The following is a 21,001-nucleotide window of genomic DNA, read 5'->3' on the forward strand; positions in this document are numbered from 1 at the left end:
TTTTTAAAATTCTAATTCTTATAAATAACACAAATTTAAATCTTCATCACTCTGTTGTCATTAGCATGTGCTGAATTTTATTTAAAAAAAAATCAAAGACAAGTCAGACCCCTTGATTTCTTTGCACTATGTTGAAATGGAAATTAAACATTTGTTGATTTGTTCTGTTGAAGACATCAGTAGAAGCCACAGTCTATGGAAGGATCTCTGCTTTCCCAAAACAGCATCAAGTCAATTTTAAATATTTACACCTTGCACACCTCTGATGGTGTCCTTGAGTGGACTTTGGATGGTACTGTGATGTGACCAAACCATAAAGAAATAATCAAGTAATGTGATTAAAACACTACTACTACTACAGTCACAGAGGTTATTGTACTGCATATATTTTCTCATCTTCATATTGCTACTTTTACTCAAGATAAATAAACACTCCAGATATGACTTCCATCACTTCTCCGTGAAGAAGAGGCAAGGCAAATGGGATCAACGACAAGAAAGACATAGAGCCACTAACTGAAGATTAATGAAAGGAAATCTGCATACACTACTACAATGAGAAGTGATGTATATTTACTAAAATGCTGTATGTGATTAAAATTTGAGATGCGTTTGTTTCTGTAGTTTAAACATCTGCTCTACTTAAATTCAAGATGAAAATTTTCAGCTTAAAATGTATTTACGTTAAATATTTTGATGTAAAGTCTGTTAATCTTACACAATTTAATATTAATGTGTTATATTATACTACTTGTTTATGAGTTGTTAGTAGTTTAAACAAGAAGATATTTGCCTGCATCTTTGCACAATGGTTTTGCTTAAAGAGCTCATTAAAAAAAAAAAAAAAGGTTCAAAGCAGCATGCCCTTTTTTCTCCTTTCACTGTTTATGCTCAGATTTATTTTATGTTTGCTGGTTATGTATTCAGATCAACAATCTAAAATCACTCATCTAAAAAGAATACATCACTTACACTTTACATTGCTCAGCAAAAAACTGTAATAAACTCAAAATGAATAATTGAATTTTCTGATCACATTTAGTTTAGCTTGCAGCTCCTACCCATCTCATTGTTATTAACGCTTTCCTCAATAGCCCACAGCTCCAGCACTATATAAGCCCATTATATACACCAGGGGTGTCGAACTCCAGGTCTCAAGGGCCGGTGTCCTGCAGGTTTTAGATCTCATCCTGGGTCAGCACACCTGAACCAAATGATTAGTTCATTACCAGGCCTCTGGAGAACTTCAAGACATGTTGAGGAGGTAATTTAGCCATTTAAATCAGCTGTGTTGGATCAAGGAATCACTAGAACCTGCAGGACACCGGCCCTCGGGGCCTGGAGTCCGATACTAGTTGTTAGGTTTCATGTATGTGTTGTAGGTTGCCATTTTTACAAAGCTAGAATGCTTCTGTTTGCTATCTAGGTAACCCACGCATATCACTACATGCATGACCTTGATAAGGGGAACAAGCAGCCTTGAGAAGAACAGATTCTACCGACAACAATCTGGGAGAGCTGCACTCCCATCATATAACCACACACATTGTATAACCATGCTTGCACAGCACAATTACACTTTGTCACCAGATATAGTAATTTCTCATAGGTAATACAGCAACAAGCTTTATGAATATTCATGTGTGTAACCAATAAAAACAACCTGCAGAGGGAAAGCAAGTTGAAGTGGGTTGGAGACAACTGCTTCCCTCTCGCGAGTGGAAACTTGAGCTCTGTGTGACCTCGTTCCTGAGTGAGTTTCTGTTTATCCAGCAGTATCAGGGGTAAAGCTCTGACACCTGTGATATACACTATAGTGCCAGAAGTATTCATTCACCCATCTTAATCATTGAATCCAGGTGTTCAAATCACTTCCTTGGCCACAGGTGAATAACATCAGACACCAGGGCATGCAGACTGCTTCTACAAACATTTCAGGAAGATTGGATTGCTCTCAGTGAATTCCATAGTAGTAAAATGCTAGGATACCACCTGTGCAACAATCCATTCACAAAATTTCCTCACTACTAAATCTTCCACAGACAACTGTTAGTGGTATGATCGCAATCTCAAAGCAATTGGAATCGACAGCAACTTAGCCATGAAGCGGCAGTACTTTAACTCCTGCTCAGATTGCTGCATTTGGGCTCAAATGAGACTCAGGCTGAATACAGTTTTCCTGGCTTTATTGTTAAGCAGGAATTAGTTTACTGGAAGCAGATAAGTGGCTTAATTGAAAGGTCTCTCAGCAGAATTGCAACAAGGAGATCTGCCAGAGAAGAGAGGGGATAGTAGGAGTGGCCAAGGTGAGTATGAAAGGTAATATTTGTGATTTGGTTCTGGAGTCTTAGTTGCTGGCTTCTTGGATTGGTATCCTAAGGTGTGACTGGCTGGCAGGTGGAATTCCAGAGCTGCAGCGAGTACAACGGTAAAGAGTGGACTTGAGTGAATTAATAGAAAGTATTTTTCATTTACAGGTACAGAGAACCAAGACCTGGGAGACCATGTTTTACAGCCAGGTTTCAGACAGATAACCTGGGTACAGATGGCACAAACAGGAAAGAAACTGCCAAACATGCCATCATGACATGATCTTTGCTTTCAAAGTGCTCTCATTTGGTCATAGATGTGCAAACATAAAGAAGCACACTTCTCATTTATCATGTTCAAGAGAATGTTTTTCACTCAGATGAAATTATGATAAATGGACAAACTGTTCTGTTAGTAGTGTTTTATTCATAAGCTTTAGGTTTTAGGATTTTTAATCACTATGGCCTTTAGAAAATTAATGTGTGTTGCCCTGCACCCTCTGCTGCTAACATACATATTTGAAATTAGTTTGGATTTTGATCACACATTTTTGTATTGTGACTAGATCTTACCATCAGTTCATCACCACTTACTGACTTTTGTCCAGGTACTGAATTTCTTTTCATATTTTCAAACAACTTTAGTATTCATTTCTAATGTGAGGAAGATTGATACCCTTAAATATGATACAAAAACATGACTTATATCTTGCTGCAAGTTTATAATAGCTTTATTATAGTCCCCAAAATTTAGGTATCAAAACAATTTGTTAGATTGATGAAATGTTCCTTATTTTTTGGATGTTTGTCACACTTAAATGTTTCAGATCATCAAACAAATTTAAATATTAGTCAAAGATACCACAAGTAAACACAAAATGTAGTTTTTAATGGAAGGTGTTTATTATTAAGGGGTAAAAAAAATCCAAACCTACCTACATGGCCCTGTGTGGAAAAGCAATAAACTGACTGTGGTGTATCACATCTTTGGAAAGCTGTTCTTCTAACCACACCCAGGCCTGATTACTGCCACACCTGTTTCCAATCAAGAAATCACTCAAATAGGACCCGCCTGATAAAGCAGAGTAGATTGAAAGATTCTCAAAAGCCAGACATCAAGCTGTGATCCAAGGAAAATTAGGAACAAATAAGAAACAAAGTAAATGAGTCTGGAAACGGTTATAAAGCCATCTCTAAAGCTGTGAGACTCCTACTCTGTGGACTGACTAGACAAAAGTTTTTGGAACGTGCGTGTCCCATTACATCTGGCGTAAAAGTAACACAGCATTTCAGAAAAGGAACATCAAACAAAGAGTAAAATATGGTGGTGGTAGTATGATGATCTGGGACTGTTTTGCTGCCTCAGGACCTGCAGATGGATGGACCTGATGGTGGAAATGCAAAGGCTGCAAACCTGTAGACCAGGAGTTGTTTCTCCTACTGTTTAATTTATTTTTACTGCCAGTTTGATTAAGGGTGTGCAAAACTGTTGGTTAGGTTTAGAAGATTTTAGTTTGTCTCAAAATACAGGGATTATTAACACAAAACAGTCATGTCTTGGATTATTCTCACCTTCAAATCATCAAGTGTTGCTATACTGTTTCATTACATAAACATCTTTCCATTGTCTTAATTTTTTTTGCTAATATTTGATTGCTGTAATTATGACACTGACAATTTGTCAGTTTCTTTTAAATGCCTTTTTAATTTCATTTTAGCATGGTTTAGCTTTCTGTTTTAACTCGTTTCCAATAAACAAAATAACATAATGCACAGATAATTTCCACACCTGCATCATCAGATCTAGCAAACTTTCATTTATTGTATCACACAGCCTTAGCTGCTTTGAAAGCGCTTCCTCACGCTTAAATTGCTGTGTATATGCCTGACTCATAATCTATGAGAAGACAGATCAGACAGGACAGTCACACTGTTGTATTATCATTGTTATGAAATAATATACACAAAATAACTTGGTTACAAATCAGTGACAAAACTCATGAAACTGTAACATTTTGTCACTTCAAATTAAACATAACCCAACATTTTTTGATGTGAAATCATTCTTTAACACTGGATTTGAATCTCATTATAGAAAAATAAAAGACTAAATTACAAACACCCGCTCTCCCCCCAATAACAGATATCAAGCAAATGTGACGTTAATTGAGGACTTACAGCACAAATAAATAAGGTAAAAACAGAAAAAACAAAGCACTTAAGAACACTTCAAAGGAAAATACCATTTACACAATACCAAGGTTAGTGTAACGACCCCATGTTGAGCCCATAATTTAATCTCTCTGATAGGCTGGTCAAATAAACAAACACGATCAATGAGTACATCCAGCCGCTGCTTTTTTTCAGAATATAAAAGAAGTCTAAAGATCGCTGCATTAGTCTTCTACATGCGTATTATTATTAAACCTAATTTAAACGCTGTTAGATACCATACTGCATCTTTGGTGGTGGTGACGGTGAAGGCGTGGGTTTGTTTAACACTAACCCTGAGAAGTGTGTGATGTGGGGGGAAAAAAAAAAAGCCATCCATCTGCCACTCTGTCAAGGAATTAAGAGAAAGATATCAAAGTCACCCTAATACTAAGATCAAAAAGCACAACGACACCAAATAAAATCTTAGTGTCTTAAAGTGTAACAGCAAAAAATAAAATAACATAAAATTAAGGCACATCAGCAGTAAAGTACAAAATATAAAACCTTGAAATGGCAGAGCTCAAGATTTTACAGCATTTCTATTAAACAATACAGGCTCCTGTGTGATGATTTCATTGAAGGCATTTCACAAACCAAGTAAAAGAAACACGTAGGACCACCAAAGGAGTCTCCTGACTTGTAATGCGGCTCAAAGTCTCTTCTGTACATAAATTTATATTTCTGTCCATTTCTGTGTGCTTCAGGTACACTCGGGCAGATTTTTCTTTTCTTAAGTACTTAGAAGTAGGGCTGGGCCATATCATACCGTTCACGGTAATACCGGTGTAATTTTGGGCAACGATAGGAAAATGAAATATCGCGATAGAATATGGGTAAAACGCGCATGCGCAGTGCCTTTGTTTACATACGCACATGGCGGCGACGCAGAATGAGAAGAGCGAAAGTGGATCGTTAAATGAAACGGATGAACCAGAATTGGTTTGTAAAAATGCTGCAACTTCAGTGGTGTGGGACTGGTTTGGCTTTCATCCGTCAGATACACAACAAAGCACTATTTGCGGTAGAGCATGCTAGCGGGCCGTCGTTATTACCGTGTTGTTTGGAAAATACGGCACACTTAAAATCAATCCTTTGATTTTTCTGAAAATCGACAGCGCCCCTCATAATCCTGTGTGCCTTATGTATGAATTCTGGCTGTGTTTACTGACCTCGAAACGATTTTATGTGGTACACGGCGCTCAAAAATCTGTCAAATGTTTTAGTACGACTTTGCTAAGCTATGAACCCGCACTGCTTGATGGATTGTCGGAGCATTACGGCTATCGTAGGCAGGAGCCTCGCGGAGTGATACGTACTGTGTTTCAACATAATATTACCGTATTGTGTGTGTATAACCTCTTTTTAAGTTTTGTGGATATTATACATGGTTATGTTGCCGATATGTCGGCCAATTTCCACTGGAAATGCCTTTTGGTTAAACTGTCAGCAAGGAATTTGCATTTGCACTGTTACATTTTTATATAACTTTAATGATACTAACCCCATGTTTGCCTACTGGTGGTGGTCAGAGGGCCCGGTGGCGCCAGTGTCCGGCAGCCTCGCCTCTGTCAGTGCGCCCCAGCGCAGCTGTGGCTACAATGTAGCTTGCCATCGCCAGTGTGTGAATGTGTGTGTGAATGGGTGAATGACTGAATGTAGTGTGAAGCGCTTTGGGGTCCTTAGGGACTAGAAAAGCGCTATACAAATGCAGGCCATTTACCATTTAATGCACATAAAAAGCTGCTTGTTTAAGTGAAAATACATTATTAATGCAAAAAAACCCCATCAAAGTTGTGGAGTTGTAAAGTGTTTTGTCTAGTGTCAATTATATCGTCAGTTATATCGTTATCGCAAATTTTCAAATGTATATCGTGATAAATATTTTTGGTCATATTGCCCTGCTCTACTTAGAAGTACCTAATAAGAACACATACAACAACAGTAGCCAAATATCATTCTCAGTTCAACTCTAATTTATTACATTAATAAAAACCTTTCCATTTTTTCCTCTTTAGCTAATATAACTTAATGTTAATAACAGCGACTGAACATTAAGTTAGCCTAAAGTCAGATTACTGATGTCGACATATCAAATTAAACATGTTTAAAAGACTAAAATAATGTGAAACAACTTTTCACTTGTGGAAAGTTTTTCTCTGTTGCCTTTGTTTTGGCATTTCTTTCACTAAAACATCAACAAAAGTGGACACAAGTCTGGCATTTTATGCATGAATAGGTCAGCGATCTTTGTCAGCTCTCCTGAGCCAGACAGTAGGAGCAGAGAAGCATCCACTGGCAGCACCACCATGTATATATGTTCATGCCTTTTAAAACCAGGCATTTTAAGCAAGAGGAGGATCTGAGTGAGTGAGAAACCAGACGCACTACATCCTCGTATGACGGTATTTTGTCAGTCAGAAGGAAACCACACTGTAAATCACATGCATTTTATCATCTGTTACACTCTAAATGGGGACGTTATTTATAAAGCACAAAACAACCTTAGAAGCTAGAGTGAGACCATAACTTCATCACCAAAGTGTTTAGGTAATAAAATAAGATGAGCAGCAAGATTGTTTTTCATAGATTTCTATATATTGGGGCCAGAGCCTTTCGTTTACATACAGTCTACGTTCAGAGTGTTACTGAACAACAGTTGGTAAATCTGAACTCTAACCCATGCCTGAAGAATATCTTGCTTCTGTGGAAGGAACCCTGTTTACGACATTCATCGCAGCTGACATCACAACTGATCTGAACTTTGCCAACGTTGCAGCGTAATTTCTTTTTTAACACAATCCCAGTCTTAAAGTATTTTAAGGCACAAATGGATATCTCGACATTAAGCAGGCATAGTTCTGTATTTGACCACATTACAGCTAAGTATTCATTAAAACCAAACAAAAAGCATGAAATAAAAACTCCTCAGCAACATATCTTGAAGAAGCGCTCATCCAATAATGCACTCTTTCTAGATGCTGACATGCTGCAGGTGTTGCAGGTGGCAAAACTTAATCTAACAGTCTGCGCAGGAAGCCACACAAGTGTTAGTTAGTTCATTTCAAAGTCTTTCCAAAGAACATAGAGTTTCTGTCTGTTAGCTTCAGTCAGGTAAACGTTAACCAAACAGGCTGAGGAAGCAGAGCGTCACAGCAACTGCTCCCTCAATTTTAAAGGGCCAGGATCACACTTCTTCAAAGAAGGCCATCTGAGACATGTATGCAGAGTTTCTCTGCAAAACAAGAGAAGCATGAGCAATCATGGAGTAATCAGTAATTCTAAAAATACAAATGCAAACATTTTCAAGTATTTCATATTTGCCACATAAATGCTTTTGGCATTACAAAGTATTTACAACAGTAACTATTTACCAAGTCTGCTGATCCGGTATATCCTTAATTTAACTGAATCATCAGTATACGGCTGCATATTACATTCTGCTATCTTCAGGGCTAACTCGGTGAAACAGAAATGCGAGAATTCGAAGTGCAACGGTTTGTGTTACATGTTAAGATGCAATTTGAAATCATTTTCTTCTATGTGGTAAAATATTGACATAACAAAAGCAATTCCTTTGAAGATGTTTTCACATTAGTATAGTCAAAGGATTGAATTAAATATGAAAGAAAGCCAGGACGATGGATAACCTTTGAGTACAGTACCACTCCACTTTAAACCTTATTTGTCATCATTATAACATTTTCTTTAATCTAGACTTTTCTTAAATTCGTGTTCGAGAGATATTGTGGTGCTCTGGTTGTCCTTTGGATAATGAGATCTGAAATTCCAGCAGTGATTCAAGCTCAACAGGACAAACAGTAATTACCAGTGATGCAGTGAGTACACAGGCCAAATAAAAACTGAATTCAACTGAACTGATTGTGGTGGACTGCGTGTTTCTTGTAAACCTAGTTTATGCTGAAGAGTTTTTAAATTAGAACATTTATAAATGTGCTACAAATGAAAACAATCAATGACCTTAGGAGAGAATATAAGATAAAAATAAATGATAAACACAATCTGCTTTTTGCATGTTAATGTTAATCTAGAATTTTTGAAATTTTAAGAAATATTACCCCAAAAAATTACATTTTGCACTTAAACTGTCCAAAATTTCATTTTGAATGAAAAGGTTATGTTTGGATATCAGATGTTTGTTCACAACCTGATTAACCTCCTAGGACCTGGCATCCACATATGTGGGCATCACGTTTTGGGTTATTTAGACCAAAATACTCAATTTTGCTCTACAAGGGCCTGGTATCCACTTACAAGGACATTATACTGCTACTGTTCTATCAAATTTTTAAACGAATATCCTCATATGTGGCTCTCATTTTTCTTAAAAACAAAAATAAGGTAAAAAAAAAAAAAAAAAATCTGGTAATTCTTTGTTTTTACATTCATCAGGTCCCAATCAGCACAAATATCAAAGAAATTCAAAATGCATGCTGTGGAAGAGTTTGGGTCTTAGGATCATTAGTGGGCGTGAGCTGCAGTTACTGGTTTGGTTATACTAACACTCTGACACATAACTAAGCATCAATAAAACTAATGACATTACATGAATGGCTCATACGTACGTTGCTGTGAGCTATGTAGACGGGCTCTGGGATGTACCCCCTCGCCTCACTGTGCAGGTTGTAGAGGCTGGCCTGTTGCTGCTGCTGCTCCTCCAGCTTCAGAGACTCGATCTCAGACTTGAGCTCCTTCAGCTGGTCCTGAAGATGTTTGCTCTTCTCCATGTACTCCAGCCTGTATTTATGCATGCCACAGTATCATCAACAAACAGCCAAACTGTCACTCTAAAGTGCCGTTGCAGGGGATTTAAACCCCGGCTTACCTCTCTCTCTCAATCTCCATAGAGAGCCGTTTCATGTCAGAGTCCTTGAAGTCGAGGCGTGCAGGTGGTGACTCGCAGGCAAAGTCGGCTGCTTCAGGAGGAGCAGGAGGAGCAGGGGGAGCAGAATAAGCTGCTATGAGCTGGAAGACAAGCACACAGATGTCATTTAAGTATAAATATTCACAAAGGTAAAGCACATTACACTTTTAAAATCTGGGGTCACATGAGGGCAAAAACCAAAATAATTCACTGAATTATCATTATCAGAACATTCAGTTTTGTGTGTAATACCACTGCTATTTGAAATCCCTCATTTTGAGGAATAACACATAAAAGCATACAGCTTTCTCTATCTAACTTGGTTACTAACAAAGTCCATTTATAGTGAATGATATAAAACACATTAATGTTTTGTGGGTTTTTTCTCGTCAATTATCCACACTAATAAATATAAATCTGCAATACTAGTAACACCCACAGATTTCGCACCTCTTCTCTTGCCATTAAAAACATTCTGGGAGACATGAAATCGCTAACTTCAAGAAATAAATGAGGGAAGTTATAGAACAATGATAATCCTCCCTAAAAAAATAACTTTGAAGATCTCAAATTGATGGTCCATATTAAGCTCATAAATTACCTAGAGCAGCTAATCAATGGCCTTTGCAGCGTAATAACACGGAGATCAGAGCTTTTATAATGAAAACAAACTCCTTCAATCTACAAAAGAAATCCAGGCATCACAGAGATCAGAGAAGCAGTAGTGTGATCAACGTACAGGGTAGGTTGTTTTGGTGATCTCCAGCAGCTTCTGCTTGGCTCTCCTCTCAGCATCCTTTGCCTCAGTCAGGTCCTGTTTCAGGTGATCAGCTTCCTTCAACCTGGAATCAAAGATTTAGTCAGTTCAACTAAGAGTAAAGTAAATACATGTGATTATTATCAGAGCAGTACTTTTTTCTTTTCTTTTTACAACTTATTCTGAAACAAAAGGAACACAAATGAAGCATTATAGGCTTCTTATCAAAGACACGAAGATCATCATGTGTCTCTCGATGACATGACAATTGGGGGGCTTTTATCCTCCTATCGAAGTGATTTGCAGACCTATTTATGCATAGCACAGTTAGCACATTTATATATAGCAGTTTAGGTTTAGGTTGAGTTTAGGTGATTTCAGTAATTAAGTTTAAGGGATCATGTGCCTTTGAGTTTAACAATGCATGTTTAAACCCAGCCTTAATGTTATAACAGAATCAAGATAATGACAGAGCAACAGACCCAGTTTTTCTAACACATTCATTTTAGAAGTGAACCCCAATGCTGTTGGTGGTTGAGGAGGAATGCTGGGTTTTGAGAGGGAAGAAAACTGGATGGAATCAAAAGCATATCTCGGGTTTCCTGCATCTTTTTTTTTACTCATTTTGAAAATAGAATAAGTGGAAAACTCTTTTTAAAATTACCACCACATGCCAGCTTCGGCTAAATCTTTGCAGGTTTATGTGAAATATTTTTAGAGGACTTTTATTAATAGTGTTTCATTTATTTAGTTACCAGTTGAAATAAAAACTCAAATGATTTCAGACCTCCGCTCAGACTGCTCCACCAGTTTTACAGCCAGCTGCTCCGCCTCCCTCATCTTCTGCTCCATGAGCCTCTTCTCCTCCTTGGTCTTCATGGCTGTGACCTCTAACCTCTGCCTCTCTTGCTCAGCTTCTGCAGCTTTGTGGGCCAACAGCTTCGCTTCTTCCTCAGCAATCTGAGCTTTCTCTGCCAGCAGGTCTGCTGTCTCCTCAGATCGCAGCTGGACAAAATTTATTTAACATTTAATCCAAATTTTTACAAAGTTGCATAAGATAAACTCTGAAAATCCAACAGTTATCTCAGGTAAATGACAATATTCTCACCAGTGCCTCATTAGCCAGTCGTGCCTCATCCTGCAGCTGGAACAGCCGTCTTTCCATTTCCTCTTTTGCCCGTTCCGCTTCCTCCCTCATCTGTTTCTCCCGTGCCAGGATCTGGCGCTCCATCTACATGGCGGACCATTTAAAGTTTGTTAACCACAATAAAAGATTTATGATGGATCACTGTGAGCATCCTATCTAATGTGATGTTCCAGTGGAGTTGAGACCACAGACCTTCTTGCGGGCCTTTTCCTCTTTGGCTTGAGCTTTCATCTGCTGCACTTCAATTGAGTCCACCTTCCTCCTCCTCATAAACAAATCATGATTCCCAATGCACAACTGCAGGATCTAAGGAGTCAGGTGAAACATAATCAGCACAAACTTACGACATACAACATTTAACCTTTAAGTAGATGACATCACAAACACAGAGGCAAACCAACCAGCTTGTTGACACGCAGCTGAGATGAGTAGAACTTGAAAACATCTTTCTTCTTGTCCAGAGGTTTGATTGTGAACTGGAACAACATGAAAACAGAAAAACAAAACGAAACATGCAGATTAACCGAGAGCACAGTTTACAACAGATCAATATGAAAGAAAATATGACACTGAAAGAAAGCAGTTTCCAATATACAGCTGTAAGGCTGTAATAATATAACAAAAAGGCAGTTCAAAATCAAAACCAAATGTCACACAGGCACGTTTGTTAACATACAACTTAAGATGTACATGGAAAATGTTACAAAAATATAAATAAGAAAAGTTAATTATCTGCATATATTAAATAACAATGCCCCTTAAATAAAATGTTATTTTCTTGCATACCAAAGACTCACATTTGTGCAATCAAGAAAATGCAACGCTTGCATGCAAAAGTATGAAATGGAATAAAATGAGGAAAATTTTATCCTTTTTTCTAGCCAGTGAGTTTCTTTGTAAAAACTGGGAATAATTATAAAGATATATACATATAGATATAGATATATAAAAAACAACAACAACAAAACAGAGCAAGATGCCCTGTGACAGGTTACATTGTTAAGCTGTAACTGAAAAGCTTTTCATAAGGGTGTCTGGTAGCTGACACACAAAGATCATTTTTGGCCAGGCAGTTCATTGCTGGATAGCCAACTTTATGTTCCTTCCACCATTTGAGAGAATCAGCATCACAGTCTATGTTACAAGAAGCTTGCCAGTGATCTTTTCTTTTTAGTCGAATGTGCTACGGCTGCTCATCCGAGTATAATTTTAATGAAACATAAACAACATTGTCTCATCCCGCATCCTTTTTAATATGTCTTAAAAACTCAATATATTGTCCAGACTTACACTCAGCTAGTATTTAACGAGTGTTTCCAGGAAATCTGGTATATTTGCACAAACTATGGTTGAAAAGAAAAGGAAAATATTAAAATTAAGTGAATGTCTCTATTTAAAAAAATAAATAAATCATGATGTGATATTATAGAAATCTGTTCACTACTTTTATTACAAATTATAGCAGTAAGGAAGCTGACTAAATATTAACTGATAATTTATGGCAAAGGGGTGGGATTAAATAAGCGTTTACTTCTTCCCACTCCGTTTCAACATGTAAATTAATCAGAACGGTAGCTATATTGAAATGTATTGATTTTTTTTGTATATATTTTTTTTCTTTCTTATTTTCTTTTCTAAATGTACCTGTATATTGTTTACATGTTTGAAATAAATTACGAATCAAAGTGTCTGTTAGGACCCAAAACAAATTGCAAGAGGGTTTCTAGTGCAGCAAACCTTGTAACGGAATTCATATAGTAACAGCCAGCAACCCATGGAGGTTGCTGGCTGTTACTCACTGTTGATCACTTTCACTGTTACTGAATCTGTACTCACCAACTCTTCCCTAGGCCAGAATGACTGGATGACATTAAAATGTTGAAAATACAAATTTGTTGGAATAGGACCAAAGATGTGGAATACAATCCAAGCGTGCCCATGAATGCTGCATTTATGTTTTTAATGGATTCTCAGATACACAGACACAGTAATACAAAACAGCCATTTAAAAATACCCACAAGTGTTTCAATTCAGGTGGCAGGAACGTAATGAGAGGCAAAAAAATTGCAGACAAAATATATCAATCTAAGAGTATTTTAAGCATATTATTTTGGATGTGAGCATTATGCCCAGTTTGTCTGCAGGACAGCCCACTCCTTGCCCTTACCTCCTTTTCACTATAGGAGATATTACGGATGCCGCTCCAAGGAAAGGACTTGTTAGGGGCGAGTTTGCTGTTGGGGCTGTAGATGTGAAGACCCTGGGCATCAACTCCAAGTAGGAGGTTTGTGTCCCTCTTATTTTGCTGCCAATATATGTAGAAACACAAATGTTAACCCAAGAGACAGCAAAGTTAAATGTCAGATTCAAAAATGTGAAATCAAGTCATACTAATTCACACTCACAGTAATTTCAAAGTAGCTGACACCATACATCTCAAGATCCTGAGCAATCTTTAGGTATTCCATCTCAGCTTCATCTCTATATGGACGATGTGAAAATAAGAAAGGGGATCACACAATGATACACCGATTACACTTAAACTACATGATCTCGTGCAATCTTTTGCTAAAGGTGTTAATAAGTCTTCACATGCTGGTCTTCAGCAGCCCCCTGGGTCAGCTGTACCTGGCGAGGCCTCTGTGCTCGGCATACCAAGCTGTGATCTTCTCCTCCCACATGTCTGCTGTCATTTGGTACTGCATCACAACCTGGGATAAAGACACAGGATCACAGGGAAAATGTTAATACACTGAATGCACAGATGGTGTCTGACAAACTCGGCCAGAAATGACTGCTAACAAAAGAAAATAATTCTGGGAAGCACCAGTTTTCATAGGTCAAATCTGCACAGAGACCTGTATACTTACTGTTTTTGGCAAAAGCTCATCTTGTGCCAGGAAGCCTGGTTTATGGAAGTTTGTATCAAAGTCTCCATACTGAAAGGGAAACAACAGTAAACAACAAATCAAACATTAATGACACACAGAGGAAAATATTTATTCAGAGTTTGGTTGAATAACATAGGTCATTAGGATCTGTGCAGTAAATAAGTTGCCCTTTATCAAATTTTAGCCCTTTTGTATCTCATGAATGCACTGCTCTTCATGCTGTCCACATAACTAATCTGCATTATATTGATTTTGTTTCATATTTGCATGATGGTCTCCAGCAGCAAATGTACTCCAGGAAACTAATTATTTTCAGATAAAAGAAGGCCGAGCAACTGCTGGTTTAGTGAGAATTTGACCCTCCAAATTTTCTTACCTTAGCTTGGACGGCATATGATGCCAACAGAACTGAAGCTTCAGGGGAGCAGAATATCTCTTCATCTAATATCTGTTTTTTTACCTAAACAAGAGTTTGACAACATGTGTGAACATGTACTGAGCTACATAAAAGCTTCTTAGACGTGAGGTAAATGCTACACACAGGTCGAGTTAAAATTCAAAATAACCTAAAGGAAAGAAATTCACCTAAAGGTTTCACCACAAAGTTATCAGAGTACCTGTAAGAAGAAGAGGTGTTGAGTTATTTCTTGAACCAGCTCTTCTTCTACTTTTTCCGGGAAAAATTTAGCAAGGAAATTAAATGTTATGGGAGAGTCCTTAGGAACCTCCTGGTCCAAGACCTTGATGAAAGATGAAAAGGAAAAGTTATTATATTGTGTTTATACAACCATTCAAAAAAAGTTGGGGTATTGGGCAGAATACAGTGATCTGCAGATCCTATAAAGCCATATATGTTTTACAGAAGAACATAGAAAACATCATGTTCCATTCCACGGAAAACAAATTTCTCAACTCATTTAGAATTTCTCTCTTCCAGCATGAAGAAATATTTGCACGCTGAAATACAACGCTGACTGATCTAGCCAATATAAATGTCTTATTTAAGCAACCTGTATAACCTTCCAAATATCCAGGTGACCTCTTTTTCCGGGAAAGCCTTCCATAATTCCATACTTCATAGTAGAGTCCAGGTACTGCCTGGCTGCAGTTCACCAGCTGAAATCATTTGGTACTCCATGGTACAAAAAAATACGAAAAAGCTAGAATATTAACTAGAATATTAACTCTGACAAGAACGGGACAACATTCATCTCCCAGAAATCCAGCAGCGGCTCTCTTCCTGTTCCAGATTTTTACAGGCTGGTATTAAAAGAATAGTGCATGCTTCACAGTGGTAAACATGACCCTGTCCCAACTTTCCTAAAATGGGACATTTTTGCCGTTCAAAGATTTTATATGCATTTATAGTCTATTGTGAATAACATGTGGCTCTATGAGGTCTGTAAATTATTGCGCCATGTTTTTATTGACATTTTACACTCTTTTTTTTTTTTAATTGGGGGTTTATTTGTTTATTTTTGGATCTCAGAGCCAATCTCCTTAGAATTATTCCTTCACTTACCCGCTTGTCTGGTTTTAGCCAGGCATAGGTATCCTTTACTGTGTACCTAAGTCCAAAAAACCAGGTCTCCCTCAAACCAACAGTTCGACATACCAGGTCAAAGAGGTCTTTACCTTTCCACTTGACCTGAAAAGAAAAGAGTTAGAAAGATATGAGCAAGTGAAAATGCTCAAAGCAAGGGTATTTGCAGCTGGAGCCCTTTAACTGTCCTGTCTCAATATAAAGAAAAATGTAAGAATAATTATTATAAGAATGTTTCAATCCTGGTGTACTGGCAGGGCTCCCTGCAGTGTGTTATAGTGTAGGTGGGACACATCCCCAAGAATCTAATGTATCCTGTGAAATGTAATCTTTCACAGGACAAAAATGAGCTGTGGTTTAAAAAGATAACATATCAATGTTTGTGGGGGGAAAGCAGCGGTATTATTTCACACAGCAGAGGCCCCACATGAGTATAGCCATTGTTGACTGTCATTTACTTGCTCAATCAATCACAAGATAACGTGTGTCAGGATCTATAACTGCTGCTGATAAACTATCTCCTGGGTAAACCCACACATGAGGTTGCATGACATGCGTCTTAGATTACAGCAGTGCCCTTCACGTTTAAAACCAGTGAAAGGCCTCGTACAATTTTGCCCGATTTAACTTTTGCAAGGTGTGATGCATGGACTTTTCAAGCAATTCTTTACTGTTAATCTGGGGGTTCATTTTAAATGAGCCAAAGATTATATATAAAAATGTAATCACAGTTAATTATTATACTTCGACATATCATACAGGCTCGCATATATCCATACCTCGCAGCTAAACTCCATTTCAGCATCCATAGTGATAACTTTGACTTTAAAAGTCTTTGGCTGCTTCTTCTTTAATCCCAGGATAGACATTTTGAAGACGTTTCGGTCAAAAAGCTGTGGAAAAAAATTAACACAACAGATTATAGAGCTACAAATTACATTTAACAAGTGATACGATGAACCAACTCATGACTACATCATCAAGTAGCACGTTTTTAATGTAATTTACGGTGTTAAGCGCATGGAAGGAACTGCTTCTTGATCATGTTCTCTTTAGCATCCAAACGATAATTTAGTTTTTCCAGCGGTTTTAGAGATACGAAAAAAATTAATCAAAACAACATGCATTAAAAGGTTAGATGGGGCCATTACCGCTTAATAAAGTTTGAAACTTCTGGTGTCCAACAACTCTGAGAAGAGGCAGGGCTTTTGTGTGGGGAGAGCAATGCTAGGCTAACATTTACTACAACAAACAGCAGTTAGCTTCCCAGCTATGCCACGAAAACCGAGCAAAAAAAGTTGTAGAAAGAGCGAAACTTTTGAGAAACTCCCATGATGAAATACATCTAATTAAGCGAAATTCAGATGTTAAAGCTGATTCAAATAACACTTGGGAACAACTGTGCTAACTCTCTCGGTTTTAGGTGGGTTAGCTTTCTGTTAAAATCTAGGACGACTTTCCAGAAGATTTTTGTTTTGATTCCCAAACACTCTACAGGTGGGAACACGAATAGCAACTGTGGATAACGCTACTGCGCATGAGCAAGCGTGAGTTCAAAGGCCTCCTTCGGTGGTTGTTGGGAAATACTGGTTCCAGGCGTGGTGTGTGGCCGTGAATGCAGCAGCTAGCAAAGATCACATACTATAAAATAAAATGTATAGGAAAGAAAATAATCTGAAAGAATGTAAACGCCTCTTTATGGCGGAAAAAGAGCAGAGAAAGCTGCCTCTTTACCTGAAAGACTTTACTGAGGGAATAGCGTGCCCGCCCTTTTATACAGTCATTGGTTGCTTCCTGGTGTTGCTGCACAGGCTCTCGGTGTCCCCGATTCAGTTTGCAGCAGTAATCCTGTCTTTATTGTTGGAGTGTGAACGGAGAAAGAAGAAAGATCCAGGGAGACGACCGCTGGTAAACTGGCGCCCTGTCTCTGTATCTTGACACGTATACATATATGTATGTATGCAGCAGATTGTGTCTTCTGCAAGCCGAAAGAGCCCGTGTTATTTACTACATTGCAGAAGTTATAATAATACAATAAAAAATAATGATAATAATGTGCAGCTGTTGTGTTAATTGATTAATGATTCAGTCTGTTCAGACAAACGTATGCTGGTTTTAGTTTCCAAAATTGTTCATTTTTGCTCTTTAATTAGGCTAATGTGAAAGTAGTCAACAGATCTGTTGAGTAGACGAACAAATTAAATTTATGATGACTGACAGAGCAATTAAAATCTCAAAACCAAAAGTTAAATTTGCTAGAAAATGAACCAAAGAATGTACGCTGCCTATATATTAAGACTTTATCTTACATTACTGGTTGTAATGATTTTGCTTGACTATGTTTGTTTCTTCTCAGCAGGTGTGTATATAATGTCAGCTGTGGCTAACACATTTGAAAATGTGAAAGCAGTTATTCTATCAGCCCATAAAAACACAACATCAACGGACAAGGTCTCCTTTTACAACTCCTGGGCAGAGAACTATGATCAGGTGAGATAACCTTACCTTTTATATTTTACTAATACTTGCTGATTTTTATTATTAGCCACATCACTGCCTATATGGCTTGTTTTTCTATTCTAGTTCCTTGTAGTTTACATGCTTAAATGTTATCTGTATTGTTATAATTTTAGGCACTAGTGTTACATTTGTCACTCTGTTGTTTTGTATGGTATAACCTTTAGTCTACTGTAATTTTTTAGCAATGTTTGACACGTACTAATCTTTTGGATGGATATCTAATGGATAATAGTGAAAATATTGGTACTTTTTTCCAGGTCAATAAAAGAAATTGTTAGCACAGTGCAATTTTATTATAAGAAGAATATGCATCTGAAAATACAATGTTGTGAAATTTATCGTTACATATGTAATATAAAGTAAAAGAGTACAAATTACAGTTCTATAGGATTTATCTGATGGAACAATGTTATGTATGTGTTTCATACATAATTAATGGGTAACTGTTCATGTTTTTGAGTAGGATGTGGCTGTCCTGGATTACCGTGCACCAACTCTGGCAGCAAACTGCATCTCTTCCCATTTCAGTGGAGATCGTGAAGGTGCCGTCGTATTGGATGTGGCCTGTGGTACAGGACTGGTGGCCACACAGGTAAAATAGAAAAAGAACACATGGCCTCAGGGAGAAACTGTAAATCTGCAGTCTTAATGAAGTGATTTGCAATTTAATATCTGACAAATCCTTTTTTGAAAACATTGTTGATATTTGATCTTTTTCAGTCTTAATAAATGTCTAGAAATTTCTTATAATGTAGTGACCTTTTCTTTCTTGATTCTACAACTTAATAACTATGTGTCTGATAACAACCTAAACATGTTGCACAGTTGAAGAAACTTGGATTTGGAAAGTTTGTGGGGGTAGATGGAAGCAAAGCTATGTTGGAGTTGGCAAGACAGAGCGGTTTGTACCAGGATTTGAAGCAGATCATGCTGGGAGAGGAGCCACTGCCTATCCAGTGGGGTATTTAAAGCTTTATTATTATTTTATCCAAGTCATTAATTACTGTGTAATTAAATTTTCGGTTCTCAGGTAAGATGCTTTTAATTAGTGCTTGTGTGTCTCTATTTTTCAGAGCTATTTTAAAATTATCGCATTTCAAGTGATTGTTTTCACGTTTTTTTATTGTTATGAAATCTAAAATCATAATTTTAAAAAGTAAAAGAATTACTGTTATTGTCATATGATATTATTTATCTTTATATTTTATACAACACTTACCTGTTATTGCTTTCCTATGTCATTGTCATTCTCTGTACTCATATTAGGAAATTGTCCTTATTTCTGCTCAAGGTAATTTTTATATGTTGTTAAATTATAAATTTAATTGGCTCAAGAGTTGGCAGTTCATCCTGTAATCGGAAGGTTGCCGGTTCGAGCCCCGGCTCTGACAGTCTCGGTCGTTGTGTCCTTGGGCAAGACACTTCACCCGTTGCCTACTGGTGGTGGTCAGAGGGCCCAGTGGCACCAGTGTCCGGCAGCCTCGCTTCTGTCAGTGCGCCCCAGGGCAGCTGTGGCTACAATATAGCTTGTCATCACCAGTGTGTAAATGTGTGTGAATGGGTGGATGACTGAATGTAGTGTAAAGCGCTTTGGGGTCCATAGGGACTAAGTAAAGCGCTATACAAATACAGGCCACTTACCATTTATAAGGACATGCTTTCATGTTAAAAGATTATGCCCATGTTTTAAGTCCAAGCCTTATCCTTAAAGCACTAATTCCCCTTTTCTACCTTTTGCAGTAGATTCGTTTGATGTGGTTGTGATTGTTGGAGGACTAAGTTTTGGTCATGTCCCTCCTGCTGTGGTCAGAGATCTGTGCAAGTCCACCAAACCAGGTGTGAATATGTTTTTGTTGTTGTTGTTCCAGTGCTGTCTCACCTACAGTTTCCCATCACTTTACTGAAGATGAGCTCTCATCACTTACTGCACTATCATCTCTTTCCACCAGGTGGCTACATTTGCATGACTACCAGAAGTAACCAGGACAATCTGGAGTACAAAGGCTTTCTTGACTCTGAGCTCAGGCAGATGGAGAACGAGGGGCTTTGGACTTGTGTGGAGGTCACAGAGGTGGAAAACTGGGAGAGAGCTGTGTCGGAGCACGAGGATGGCTACATATCTGGCGCTGTATATCTCTACAAGAAACTATAATTATACATATATCACAAAAGTGTATGGTGGTTTAAAATCACACCAGCAAAGGTGCAAAATAGACTTATTAGAGAAGAAACAAAAACTGGATAAAATTGACGTAAGATTAAAAAGGAAGGCTTGATTTTTGCATTTGCAGAATTAAGTAGGCTCAAAGATGGAAAGCTGCTTTCAACCAAATGAGTATCTTGCAACTGAGTAACAGGTTTTTCCTTATTGAAAGTAAATGAACCATTTTCTAAATAAGTGGTTGTATAACTTGCGTCTGTAACTGTGTCTCTTGTGCATTAATATCTGCCATCCACTAATAAGTGAGTTTATGAGGTTACATTTTCTAATTCAGTGATTCAGTTGGCTCAGATGTTAGGTTATCCCCTTTGTGCTTAAAACTTTATTAACTTTATTTGCTATTTGTTTTAAATTTTAAAACTAATCAAGTCGATGAGAAATTGGACAATTATGCTTCTGTACACCACCACAGTGGATTTTATGTTAAGCAACCAAGATGAAGTGTAGATGTTTTACCAATGACATACAACCAGTGTTCATATCCTTGTGAGACCCAGCCTATCCATCTGTTCCATT

General features: G+C 37.6%; 2 protein-coding genes across 5 annotated transcripts; one reads left to right on the forward strand and one right to left on the reverse strand.

Moving 5' to 3' along the window:
* Positions 1–4,238: 4,238 nt before the first annotated feature.
* Positions 4,239–17,273, reverse strand: nf2b (NF2, moesin-ezrin-radixin like (MERLIN) tumor suppressor b). The gene is made up of 17 exons (XM_085289289.1): positions 16,896–17,273; positions 16,524–16,637; positions 15,724–15,849; positions 14,819–14,941; positions 14,578–14,661; positions 14,181–14,249; positions 13,939–14,021; positions 13,716–13,791; positions 13,478–13,615; positions 11,711–11,785; positions 11,502–11,615; positions 11,271–11,393; positions 10,950–11,167; positions 10,145–10,247; positions 9,367–9,506; positions 9,107–9,278; positions 4,239–7,755 (listed from the first exon to the last, which is right to left on the reverse strand). The coding sequence occupies exons 2-17, from the start codon at positions 16,611–16,613 to the stop codon at positions 7,708–7,710; spliced, it is 1,782 nt and encodes a 593-aa protein (XP_085145415.1). The 5' UTR covers positions 16,614–16,637; positions 16,896–17,273; the 3' UTR covers positions 4,239–7,707.
* Positions 17,274–17,331: 58 nt separating this feature from the next.
* On the forward strand, positions 17,332–20,662 carry mettl27 (methyltransferase like 27). 4 transcript variants are annotated; one of them, XM_085289299.1, is made up of 6 exons: positions 17,332–17,697; positions 18,101–18,234; positions 18,728–18,856; positions 19,090–19,225; positions 20,005–20,100; positions 20,214–20,662. In XM_085289299.1, the coding sequence occupies exons 2-6, from the start codon at positions 18,115–18,117 to the stop codon at positions 20,414–20,416; spliced, it is 684 nt and encodes a 227-aa protein (XP_085145425.1). In that variant the 5' UTR covers positions 17,332–17,697; positions 18,101–18,114; the 3' UTR covers positions 20,417–20,662. The 4 variants fall into 4 exon arrangements, with proteins under 4 accessions (XP_085145425.1, XP_085145424.1, XP_085145423.1 ...); XM_085289298.1 differs by having other exon boundaries at positions 18,104–18,234; XM_085289297.1 differs by having other exon boundaries at positions 17,332–17,652.
* Positions 20,663–21,001: the final 339 nt, after the last annotated feature.

This window comes from Mchenga conophoros, linkage group LG10 (assembly GCF_057382185.1).
Source record: "Mchenga conophoros isolate Kocher_MC1m ecotype Shallow Benthic linkage group LG10, M_conophoros_male_GT1.1, whole genome shotgun sequence".
Classification (NCBI taxonomy): Eukaryota; Metazoa; Chordata; class Actinopteri; order Cichliformes; family Cichlidae; genus Mchenga; species Mchenga conophoros.